An 11,544-nucleotide genomic window follows, 5' to 3' on the forward strand; every position below is an offset into this window, starting at 1 on the left:
CCTGCCTGTTGGATGCCCCTCCACACTCACGCTTGACCTAACCTCTCCTCCATGTCCCCGGCCAGTCGCTCGATAGTTGTATGATTGTAAATTGTTAAACGGGCTGGGTGGACCGGGTTCGATAGACGGTGATTGCAGTGCCTCACATAACGACGCACTCGTTCTCGGCGTCCTTACGCGTGGGTCGCGCACCCTTGCCCTTGCCACCGCGATTACTGTTGAGCTCGGCAAGACGTTGCATGGCGCGCTTATTTTGCTGGCCTGGAACGCGAGTGTCAGTACCGCGCATATTGGAGCGTCTGGAACTGCCAAGTCTCCCGAAATAGGGTTTGCCAGCGGACTCCATGTTCTACTCACTCGCTGCACGCATGTACCACCGCTTGGCAAGCTCGATATCCTGTTTGACACCGATACCGATCTCGGTATAGTCTGAGAAAATCAGCTGGAATTCCACGTTCGAACGCCGTTGGCCACACTCACATCCAACAGCATACTCGGCCTTGGCCAATCCCTTGTTGGCCGCCTTGCGGCCCCAGAGGTAGGCCTCGGTATCGCTTTGCTTGAGCACGCCCTCTGATCCTGTGAGGTACCAGCCCGAAAGGGCGAGCTCGGCCTCGGCATCGCCGCGCTCTGCGGCACGAGTGTACCACGCAATACTGCGGCGGGGATCAATAACAAAGCCCAGAGTGCCAAACTCGTGGCACTGGCCCAGCTTGAACTGCGCGGGAGCATAGCCCAGCTGTGCTGCCTGGGTGAGGTACTCGCGGGCGAGGTGGGGGTCGTGTGGGATCACACCGTTGGTGCCATTATTGGGCCGTTCGTGGAGCAACGCCAACTCATGCAGGGCGTGTGGGTTGTCCTCGTCGGCCTGGGCTGCAGCGCGACGGAGCCACACGAGCGCCTCACGAGGGTTCCGCGGGTGGCCCATGATACCATTGAGCAGGATGAGGGCCAGCTTGTACATTGCCGCCGTGTCGCCCAAGGCCGCTGCCTTGCGATAGAACAGCACGGACCTGTTCGGGTCCCGCTTTGTCCCTGCACCCAACTCGCAGCAGACGGCGGCGCGGTACGTGGCCGCTGGGTGGTTGAGCTTGGACGCGAGGAGGTAGAGGTAATACGCTTTCTCGTGATCGACCTGCAGTCCCAGCTGACCTGTACCGTACAAGTTGGCAAGGAAGAACTGGGCGTCCGCATATGGCTCCTTGCTGCCCTCTGCGAGCTTTTTGACGTTTCGCAAGCTCTCCGCGAGAAGTGAGTCTCGGTACTTGCGACCCGCACGCGGGTCGTGGGCCGCCAACTCCTCACCGATCTTCTTGGCGGCCTCAATCAGGTACTTGGCAAACGCAAACTGTGCCTCTGGGTCCGGGTCGACCTTCATGCGGTTACGATAGTCGTCGACAAACTCGCGCGTGTATGGAGGCTTGCTGACGTCAATGGCAACCGCTCCGCCGCGCCGACGGGTAGAACTCGCGCCAACAGATTCGGTGGGCATGCGGGGCGGGACCGAGGAGATGGACGAGAGGGACAGTGTGGATCTAGAAGTGTTGGTCCGCGCGAGGTTGGACATGCTCGCCTGGCGTGACGGCACTTGCTGCGCACCCGGTGGACCAGCAGGCTGAACTCCTTGTGGAGGACCTCCGGGGGGATAGCCTGGTTGGGCCTGTTGAGGTTGTGGCATGCCCAAAAAGTCGTTGGCCGCCGAGTAGTATGGGTTCTGGTACTCTGCAGACGGAGGGTACTGCTGTTGGTTGGCTGCTCCCCATCCCGGCCCGCCTGCTGGTTGACCACCGGCGTTGGGCGCCACGGGATACCCTCGGCCTTGCCCTGAGGGTGGAGGAGCATATGCGCCCATCCCAGAGTCCAAAGAGTAGACACTTGCAGCAGGGTCGCCGGTGCGATTTGACGTGTAGCCGTCGGTGACCGACCTTTGACGCAGTGGGGGAGCACCTCCGCCGTAAGGCGATGGATACTGCCCGGACTGCCCTCGACCCGACAACGTGTTTTGGCGCTGAGCCTGATGCGGTTGCGACCCCGGCGGCGGGCTCGCCGACGTCAGGCGAAGGTTGCCAAAGTCGTGCTCCATGTCTGCGGGGTCGGAGCGAGGGCGACGGATCGCTGCTGCACTGGGAGCCGCAGCGGCGCTGCTACCAGGCAGCGGTCCCGGCTGTTCATCCTCCTCGGCGAGATAGTCTGCGTACAGCTGCGACGCGTAGTCGACTGGCGCGTAGGGCAGCTGCTCAGACCTTGCGGGGGCCGCGGGAGAGTCAAGTGACAAGGAGCCAATTGCCATGTCATACGACGGCGGTGCGGGGGGTGGGTCGACCATGTCGAGCTCTGGAAGAGCCAGCGGTTGGGCTGATGGGAGGTGGTGAGTATGATGTGACGACAAGAAAAAAGGACGGAGAGGGGCAAAGTGTCAAGGGGCGGCGGCGGCGAAAGAGGCGTCCCACAGACGTCACTTTGGCGACCATCGGGCCGGGAGCTGCGCAAACGCGTTCGCGGGGGAGGGAAGGGGGGGGGGAGGGAGTGGTGTGCAGCTGGGGCAGCAGCCCAAGAGAGGGCCAACTGCCAAGATACAAAGCTGGGTGATGGAGAATGACGGCGTTGGCGTCGCGCGCACGTCGGTGGAGACTGGGACCCAAGGTGACAAAACCACAAACCACTCACCAAAGTCGCGCATGCTTCTGCTCCGTGCAGCGTTCACCTGTGATGTCCCTGCCCCATCGGCGTACTCTGTGCCATCCGCGGTGTAGGCGTCATAGGTCTGTGCCCGACGTGGGGGCGGGATGGACATGGTAAGGGAACGGTGTGGCCGAAGGAGGCGCGCGCGGAGGGTTTACGCGGTGTGTGCTAGCTGCGATGGGAGCGCCTTGGCGATGGACACGGCCAAGGTGGGGCAGAGGAGGCCACGAGTGTATGCACCGGTCCTATGGGTGTGGGCGACGGTTGGGGTGGGGTGGGGGTCGAGGTGGGTGAGTGGACGAGAGAGAGAGTGAGAGATGTGTGGATGGAGATGGTGTGGTGGGGGGGACGACAGAGTGTGTGTGTGTGTGTGGTTGCTGTGATGGGCAAACTGGGTGGGTGCATGGGTTGCCCCTGCCGTCACACAAACCCAAAGCCAGAGACGGTAAACGGCCGACCGGCTGCCACGCTGGAGCCACGTGAAGGTCACGTGACGACAGTCAGCCCCGGCCACACCCCCCGCGTGCCGACGTTCCGAGTCGATTATACGCGCGCTCGACTGAGATTCATGTCCAGCAAAGACACAGTGCAGCGGCCACGGTGTCATCAACCAACTCGCCCCGTTTGTCGGAACAGTATCTCAAGACAACACACAGCACGCACAACACTCATCATACGCAACCACACGCACAACACAACCATTTAAAAGAGCAGTGTCTACCTATCCTTCCTCGGATCGTTGTCCTTGCTCGTCTTACCTAACTCGTCTTCCCTGCCCCCGTCTTCCCTTGCTCTCCTCCTTCCCTCCTTCCCCCAACATCTCTCCCCCCGTCATGACCCAGCCAGTGAGTTCCTCTCTGCACCACACACTACCTTCACCCACAATGCTGACCTCGTCCAGACTTTGAAACCGTCCCTCGAGGAAGTCAAGCACCTCCTCGAGACCGCCCCTTCAGCCCCCACCACCTTGGCCCCTCCGGCTGCTGCTCGCTACTCTGGTATCGCTTCGACCGAGGTTCCCGTCACCCCTTCCTCTGAGAAGCGTGGCAACTTGATTCCTGTCTATGTCGACATTCCCGCCGACCTCCTCACCCCCGTCGCAGCATACCTCAAGGTCGCCCAGGGCTCCGAGCACTCTTTCCTGCTCGAGTCGATCACTGGCGGCGAGAGCCTCGCCAGGTACAGCTTTGTCGGCGCCGACCCCGTCAAGACTGTGCGCACCGGTGAGGGACTGGAGGTTGAGGGTGACCCGCTCGATGCGCTTGAGAAGGAACTGGAGCCATTCCGCTACGTCAAGCTCGATGCGGTGCCAACTTTTACTGGCGGAGCCGTCGGTTTCATCACCTACGACGCTATCCAGCACTTTGAGCCTGTCACCAAGCCTGCTGTCCCTCACCGGGACCCCTTGCCCGGTCTCCCCGAGGCCTTCTTCATGATCACCAAGACGCTCGTCATCTTTGACCACATCTTCCAGTCCATTAAGATCGTGTCGCACATCTACCTGCCCGATGGCGAGGACATTTCCAAGCTCCCCGAGCTGTACGCCGAGGCCGGCAAGAGGATTGAGATTGTCAGGCAGAAGCTCGAGGCCCCCGAGGTGCCCCTCCCCGTCCAACCCCCTATCACCCTCGGCAACGAAGCCATCTCCAACGTCGGCAAGGCCGGCTACGAGGGCTTTGTTACCAAGCTCAAGGAGCACATTGTCAAGGGCGACATTATCCAGGCTGTCCCCTCCCAGCGTCTGGCCCGCAAGACGGCCCTCCACCCCTTCAACGTCTATCGTCACCTGAGGCGTGTCAACCCTTCCCCTTACATGTTCTATCTCGATTGCAAGGACGTCCAGCTCGTCGGCGCCTCCCCCGAGACCCTTTGCAAGGTCGAGGGCCGCAAGGTGTACAACCACGCCATTGCTGGTACTGTCAAGCGTGGCAAGAACGCTGCCGAGGACGCCCGCCTCGGTGCCGAGCTCCTCGCCTCGGACAAGGATCGCGCAGAGCACATTATGCTCGTCGACCTGGCGCGTAACGACGTCAACCGCGTCTGCCAACCCCAGACAGTCCAGGTCGACGACCTCATGCGTATCGAAAAGTTCTCGCACGTCATCCACATTACTTCCCAGATCAGCGGTATCCTCCGTCCCGACCAGTCGCGCTTTGACGCCTTCCGCTCCATCTTCCCTGCTGGCACAGTTTCCGGTGCACCAAAGGTCAAGGCCATCCAACTCGTTGGCGGTCTCGAGCAGGAGCGTCGTGGCGTGTACGCCGGCGCAGTCGGCCGCTTTGACTTTGACCGCAACGAGCTCGACACGTGTATCGCTATTCGTACCATGACCTTCAGGGATGGCACCGTCTACCTCCAGGCTGGTGGCGGTATCGTGTTTGACTCGGTGGAGGAGGACGAGCACACTGAGACTATCAACAAGGCAATGTCGAATGTGGCGGCGATTAACGCCGCGGAGAGTGAGTACGAGGGCAGCCGAGGCGATTCTAAAATGGTTCTAGTATTGACAATCTACAGAGCACTACTACGACTTGCAGCAGCAAGAAGCTTAGCACAAGGTACATGTAGTACATGCATTGGGATAATGGTAGCTCAGTGACAGTAGCTGACGCGTGGGGTCATCCCTCGCTACCTCTCGCACCCGATTCAATTTCATCCGTCTTCGCTGCGCGACTACTTACTGAAGCATCACTGTTTATACGCTTTTTTGAGTTAACTGACTCCCATTGGATCCATTAATCGACTCCTTACTGGCGCCCAAACCACACCCCAGCTCGCTCCTCGGCAAACTCGTCATCCACCGCGGGCCACGATTTAGCACCTTCACCGGCGGTATCCAGGCCAAACAACCCCACACCCCTTCCATTGAACACTGCAGCTCCTTGGGCGCTCAGATCGCTCAGAGGTGGCCCACTGCCATCGGCGGCATCGAAAAAGGCGAAGGTGGTGACGTTGAACACTCCCTTGTCGTGGTGGGTAAAGACCCAATGGGTCAAAAACGTGCGTGTCGTGACGGCAATGTAACTTGCTTCGGGGAGAGACGAGGCGTCGGGGATCACACCCATGAGGGCTAGTTGGGAGACTATGGAACGCCCCACCCAGTCCCCAGTAGGGTTGTCAAAGAGGTGAATGTCCAGATCCCCGTAGCCTGGCTGAAAGTATCGTCCGGGGATGGATTGGAAACCTTCCTTGGGAGGGGAGGGGTTCACTGGCCATTTGGTCTCGACAGGGGCCGGGAAACGACGGTCAAAGATTACTTTCTCGTAGTCGTACGGCTCGAGACCCAGCAGATCGTCGAGAATACGATAAGCCGCCGCCTGGAAAAAGTGTGGTCCAGCAAGGAAATCGTTTGTGAGGATCGCGACTCCAAGATCACGTTCGGGCAGGCGAAGGATTAGACTCGTCTGACCGGGAAGTCCGCCCGTGTGCTCCACCACCTGCTCGCCGCGGTAGGTGAACATGATTTGGCCCATGCCATAGAGGAACGGCGAGCAGTGCGGCAGGGTCGGGTCTGTCATGAACATGATGGGCGAGGCGCATTTGGCGATAAGGGACTTGGGAAGGTGGACTGGGCAAAGTAGTTCCTGGAGCCAGGTGACCTGCGGATGGTATCAGCATCAGCAGCAGATAATGAGATATCCATTTTCTCAACTCACCACGTCTCCGATGTTGCTGACGATCCCACCTGGCGCCGCATTGTCGATGGCGTCCCCTTTTGTCCACCACCCATAACTCTTGGTCTCTCCACGACAACTCTGGTCCATCTCGCCGTTCTCCAGGTCCGACTTTTCAAAGCACTCGGTCCGGTTAACACCCACATGTGCAAACGCATGAGTCCTTAAACCCGTTGTCGCAGCTGCAGTGTGGTTGTAGGTCATTTCCAAGCCGAGGGGGTCAAAGATGTGGTGCTGCACATACTCGACGAATGACCGTTGGGAGAGGACCGACACCATCTGTCCAATAGTGACATAATGCTGGTTATTGTATTGGAAGGTTTGGCGGATCTCGGCGTTCATTGGAAGGTTGCGCAAGTTGTGGATAAAGTCTGCAAGCGGGATACCGCTTCTGTGGCGTGTCAGACTGAAGTGTTCTACAAACATCAGACCTTGTCAAGTCCTCACTGGTGATGGAGGTCATGGCTGGGTAAGCCTGAACGCATAGCTGTCGGTCAGCAAGCCTCGTGGCCACACATATCCACCTTACAAAGTAGGTCGACAATGTCCAGGTTATTAGTCGCGTACTCGTCCTGGATCTTCCAGTCGGGTAAGACGTCGATGATCTTGGTATCCCAGTCCAGAAATTTGCCCGTCGAGGGCACAATAGTGTTGTTTTCAATCAGCATCCCTATGGATATGGCTGTGAAGAGTTTCGAGTTGGACGCAATAGAGAACAAGGACTACAATGTCAGCCCGTATTTCTAGCACCTTTGTTTTACCTTCTCAGTAACGGGGTTGCCCTTGCCATCGGCAATGCCCAAACTCAGATACTCCGCCTTCCACTCATCCTTGAAAGTATGCTTGGGGCCAGTGACAATACCGATTGCCGCACCGGGTACGCCCCATCGCTGTTGTACAGCACCGAGATAAACCTGCGTCTCATGGGACAGGAGTGGCCTTGTTGCAACGGTGTCAGTGTTGGGGAGGAGCCAGTCGGTTGCTTGTAGGACCAGCGCCGCAATATCGAAGGGAACCCGCATGACGAGAGACAATGACGGATGAGGTACAATGCAAGTACAGCAGGTTGTTGAGAAGCAGAAGAAGTGTCAAGCAGCCGCGTGTGCGCCTTTGAACAGCGTACAGCGTACAGCGTCGCATGTGGCAACGTGTGTCCATGACGTCACTTGTCGGACAGCTCCGGTGTGTTTGTGCCGGCGGACGGCACGTCGTGCTGACTCGTCTGACACGTCCACTGCCTAAGTGCTCTACAGGTTCAGTGGCTGGTCGACGGTACCGGCGGTCACCATCGTATAGTGATCACCGTATCCAGTGCTGAGAGTCTGGGCGGTTCATCTGGGCGGTCATCTGCTTTGTGGCTTGCCGGGCGGCATGGAACAATCTCGACGTTTTCGGTAACCCCCCAACCACTGCCACGCCGTAACACTCTGCAACGTTTGGTCTGGTCCAACGAAAGCAAAAGAGGAGAAGACGTACATCCAGGAATTGGATGGGTACCCGGGAACACCTACAAAATACATTACCACTGCCCTTCCTCGCCAGTACGCGAGACGAAGGCTGACGATTCTAAAATGCCTGCTGTGTGACACCCCATCCCCGAAGCTTCTCACACGACGGACTCTTCTCAGCACGGAGCTTGCGAATCTTGTCATAGTCGGCACCCCAACCAAACAGCCCCGTCTCCTCGGCAATCTTGCGTTGCTTGATGACATTAAAAGTGTGACACTCGCTCTGGAGGGCGCGGATATGGGTCTCCTCCACGCCGCGTTCAAACCCGCGGAGCTTGGACGAGAACATGGCGGCGTCTAACCGGTCGCGGCGGTTCTCTGGGACGCTCTGCCAGATATTCGACTTTTCCCACTCGGCACTGTTGACATGGTAGGGCACATTGCGCTGCCAGGTTGTGCGCGCCGCGTCGAATTGCGTACTCGGCTTGAAACGATATTCCGGGTCGGGAACCATGTCGGCTGAGAAGAGGCCGGGAAGGACGGAGAAGAGGACAAAGAAGAGGAGCAGGGCGACAGGGAGGAGAGCAAGGAAGGGAGAAGATGTCTCGTCGGCCGCCATGCCTCCGGCAGCTGCACGCGGCCGCCGAGCGTTGAACTGTTGGCCACCACGTCCCCCGAAAGTGTACACTAAAAGTCAGCCCAAGTTGCTTTATTCAAAATCAAGGGCGATCTTGATAAACTCACCTCGAGGACCACCTCCAAACCCACCGCCTCCAAATCCACTGTTCATGCCGCCGCCAAAGAACATGTTGAACAGGTCGTCTGGGCTCATTTCACCCTGGAAGCCACCCTGGAAGCCGGGGTGCATTCCACCGCCGAACCCGCGCATGCCGCTCATGCCTCCTCCTCCGCCACCACCACCACCGCCGCGCTGGGTCGGATCCACGGTTGGATTCGAGTCGTAGACGGAACGCATGCTCTGGTCCGACAGCACCTGGAACGCCTTTGACACCACTGGACACTGAGTCAGCTACTGCTGTAGTGCCCTGAGGCGTGTTGCGTTTGCCTGACGGGGCCCACCACGACTCACTCTTGAACGCCTCGTCAGCGCCCGGCGCGCCGTTCTTGTCCGGATGCAACGCCAGCGCCAGCTTCTTGTACGCCTTCTTGACCTCTCCCTCGGAACATGTGCGCTCGACTGGGTTGTGTCAGTTGTACGCCGGTTGTTGAATACACAGCGGTGTGCTCACCCGCAAGGATCTCATAGTACTGGTGATCGCGACACCGCTTGATGCGCGTCACCACCTCGAGCTGCTTCACGGTGTACTCGCGCTTCTTGCCCTTGTCGCTGTCCGAACCGGTCTCGGTGGAGGCCTGTTTCTTCGGATGACGGGTATGCGCAGAGGTCAAGTGCTCCTCGACTCCCGTAGCGCGAGCCGACGAAGAGCTCACACCAGCACTAGGTCGGGAAGAAGGGGTCGGTGGTGCCCCAGCGGCTGAGCTGCTCGACGCCCCGTTGGCCTCGGCATTGCTCATTTCGCGCTCGATAAGCGCGACCATCGCCTTGCCCTCAGGTGTCGGGTAGAGCGAGACGCTCTTGAGGGCAAACTTGAGCGCCGAGGGCCAGTTGGACGCGCTCCTGTGACGCTGCGAAATCTGGAGACAGCGCAGAGCTTCCTCCTTGTTGACTTCCATGTTGTTGTGAAGGGTAATGGTGAAAGGGCGGGGCCACGACGAGGGTGTGGAATCTTGGATGGATCTTGTCGTCGTCCCAGCGGCCAGAGACACGCGGGCACCACCGTAACCGCCGGGCTGCGGAATGCCACACTGACGGTGATACCCGGGGTTACGATTATTATAGACCCCCCAGGCGGTTGCGAGCAGGTGTCCCGGCTGTGGGGGTTATTGCAAGCTACGTCTGATCTCAACATGCGCTTGGCGACCACCAACGCTTTCTCACATATGCGCAACCGCCCGGGTGCGCCGGGGAGATCCTTTCTCTCGAGATCCAGCTTGACCATTAGAGTCGGCTCCTGGTGCCACAGTGTGTTGGCTGTGCTCCCTCCCCTACTCCGGCGGGAGCAGCGACTGTTTCAGGAAGAGCGAGCTCGTAACGTTTCAATGCTCACATGAGGGCTCTATCGATCTCTGATAGTGCCGTCCTGGAAGGAAAATGCCAGACCGCTTCGTCAATTCGCGGAACACTGCGCTGGTGCCACATTTGCGATGAATACCTGCCGCAACAAGGGGTACTCTCATGCCTGCCTGACACATGAGCTATGTACAGAACACAGACGTCGCACAAGTCTATAAACAAGGTCCCTCGCCTCTCCTCTGTGTCCCCTTTGCATATCGTGGCCAGGAGGGCCAGCACTCACACATCCTGCTGATTGGTGTTGACAGAGTCGTCCTTTCAGGGGTCACCGAGGCCATTCACTAAACAGAATTGGCGCCAGGACCAGCCATGCCAGCCATCAGCAACAACTCTTGAGCCGCCCTTCCAAACCGCACTACGGCTCCTTGATTGCTCTCGCAAGTTGGTCACTTCCCAAATGGCAAGTACAGGGCCGGAAATGCACCTGGCATGCTGGCGTCTTGTGGCTTTACTGACATGTCCCATTCCATGTTGACTGCTGGTCTCGTTTTCCATGTAGTTCAGCTGGTCCTTCCCCCAACTTTTGGGTCATATCGCGCTCCAACGCGCTGATTCTCTAGCGTTCCCACAATGCAATTCAGTAATGTCAGCAGTGGCCGTACAAAGCCCTCATCCGAGAAGTATATAGAGACATGTGGACCAAGGTTGCCCCACAACCTGCATTCTTTCCGTTGACAACAACAATGCCGCTTCTGTCGTCCAGGTCAATGTGCGCCTTCCACAACAACGACAATCCCGTAAGCCTGGCCCCACATGCGTTCCGTCCCACGGCTGCTAACTGCCAACCAGTATGGCGACACGTATGATTCAAAAGGGGTCGTTTGTGGCATGTCGAATCAGGACAAGCTCACCATTGGTGTTGGCTTAAGCTTTTGTGGGTGTTTGACAGAGGTGACACGGCGCTCATGTTCACCAGGTGCTGCACTTTTTCTGATCGTGGTGTTAATGTGGACGGGAAGATCGTGGAGAAAGAAGAACAAACGCAGGCACGAGGTCGAAGTGGTAGACACAGAGGCTCCCCTTGCCAAACAGCCACTCATGGCCTCCTGGGGCCAGGCGGCTTCATTGCCACCAACACCACAGCGACCCATACGGCCACAGCCCGTCTCCTTTAAGGCCTTCACTGAGGGGAGTGACGACTCGCACTTTTCCTCTTCATCAGATACTTCGCCCAAGTCTGAAGTGTTCCACTTTCCCATGTTGTCCGCTACCGGCGAACTGCTCCCACCACCTACCGCACCCGCTTCGCCTTCGCCTCGGCGACTTTGGGGCGAGGTGTCCGACAACGGCGTCTTACCTATCAGGCCGTTGCCGTCCCCACCTTCACAGACGTCCTCCCCAATGACGCCAACCGGAGGCTTGCATTTCACGTCATTCGACTTGCCACCAGCTGCACTCAAACAGAACCCGGATGACTCGTATTCCTTTTCGGATTACAATGGAGCCCCTCTTCTGCCCCGCACCGACAGCTACTTTCCCAACAACGAATACCGAACCGGCACGGCAGTCATCTACCGAGCAACTGCTGGTAACGACACCTCATGATGTTTCTTCTACCGGGCCACTTGTTATTGTAAAAGTCACA

General features: G+C 58.4%; 5 protein-coding genes across 5 annotated transcripts; 2 read left to right on the plus strand and 3 right to left on the minus strand.

Moving 5' to 3' along the window:
• Positions 1-142: 142 nt before the first annotated feature.
• On the minus strand, positions 143-2,794 carry EHS24_001812 (uncharacterized protein; the record flags this gene model as incomplete). Its single annotated transcript, XM_028617573.1, has 4 exons — positions 143-261; positions 358-429; positions 481-2,355; positions 2,668-2,794. The coding sequence occupies 4 exons, from the start codon at positions 2,792-2,794 to the stop codon at positions 143-145; spliced, it is 2,193 nt and encodes a 730-aa protein (XP_028474036.1).
• Positions 2,795-3,515: 721 nt separating this feature from the next.
• On the plus strand, positions 3,516-5,234 carry EHS24_001813 (uncharacterized protein; the record flags this gene model as incomplete). The annotated part of the gene is made up of 3 exons (XM_028617574.1): positions 3,516-3,527; positions 3,584-5,141; positions 5,200-5,234. 3 exons carry the CDS (start codon positions 3,516-3,518, stop codon positions 5,232-5,234), a joined length of 1,605 nt encoding a protein of 534 aa, XP_028474037.1.
• A 195-nt stretch (positions 5,235-5,429) lies between these two features.
• Positions 5,430-7,378, minus strand: EHS24_001814 (uncharacterized protein; the record flags this gene model as incomplete). The annotated part of the gene is made up of 5 exons (XM_028617575.1): positions 5,430-6,281; positions 6,339-6,747; positions 6,804-6,843; positions 6,886-7,078; positions 7,118-7,378. 5 exons carry the CDS (start codon positions 7,376-7,378, stop codon positions 5,430-5,432), a joined length of 1,755 nt encoding a protein of 584 aa, XP_028474038.1.
• A 544-nt stretch (positions 7,379-7,922) lies between these two features.
• Positions 7,923-9,499, minus strand: EHS24_001815 (uncharacterized protein; the record flags this gene model as incomplete). Its single annotated transcript, XM_028617576.1, has 4 exons — positions 7,923-8,491; positions 8,549-8,818; positions 8,895-9,002; positions 9,055-9,499. 4 exons carry the CDS (start codon positions 9,497-9,499, stop codon positions 7,923-7,925), a joined length of 1,392 nt encoding a protein of 463 aa, XP_028474039.1.
• A 1,498-nt stretch (positions 9,500-10,997) lies between these two features.
• EHS24_001816 (uncharacterized protein) lies at positions 10,998-11,504 on the plus strand (the record flags this gene model as incomplete). Its single annotated transcript, XM_028617577.1, has 1 exon — positions 10,998-11,504. One exon carries the CDS (start codon positions 10,998-11,000, stop codon positions 11,502-11,504), a length of 507 nt encoding a protein of 168 aa, XP_028474040.1.
• Positions 11,505-11,544: the final 40 nt, after the last annotated feature.

The sequence above is a fragment of the Apiotrichum porosum genome (genome assembly GCF_003942205.1).
Source record: "Apiotrichum porosum strain DSM 27194 chromosome Unknown scaffold_11, whole genome shotgun sequence".
Taxonomy (NCBI): Eukaryota; Fungi; Basidiomycota; class Tremellomycetes; order Trichosporonales; family Trichosporonaceae; genus Apiotrichum; species Apiotrichum porosum.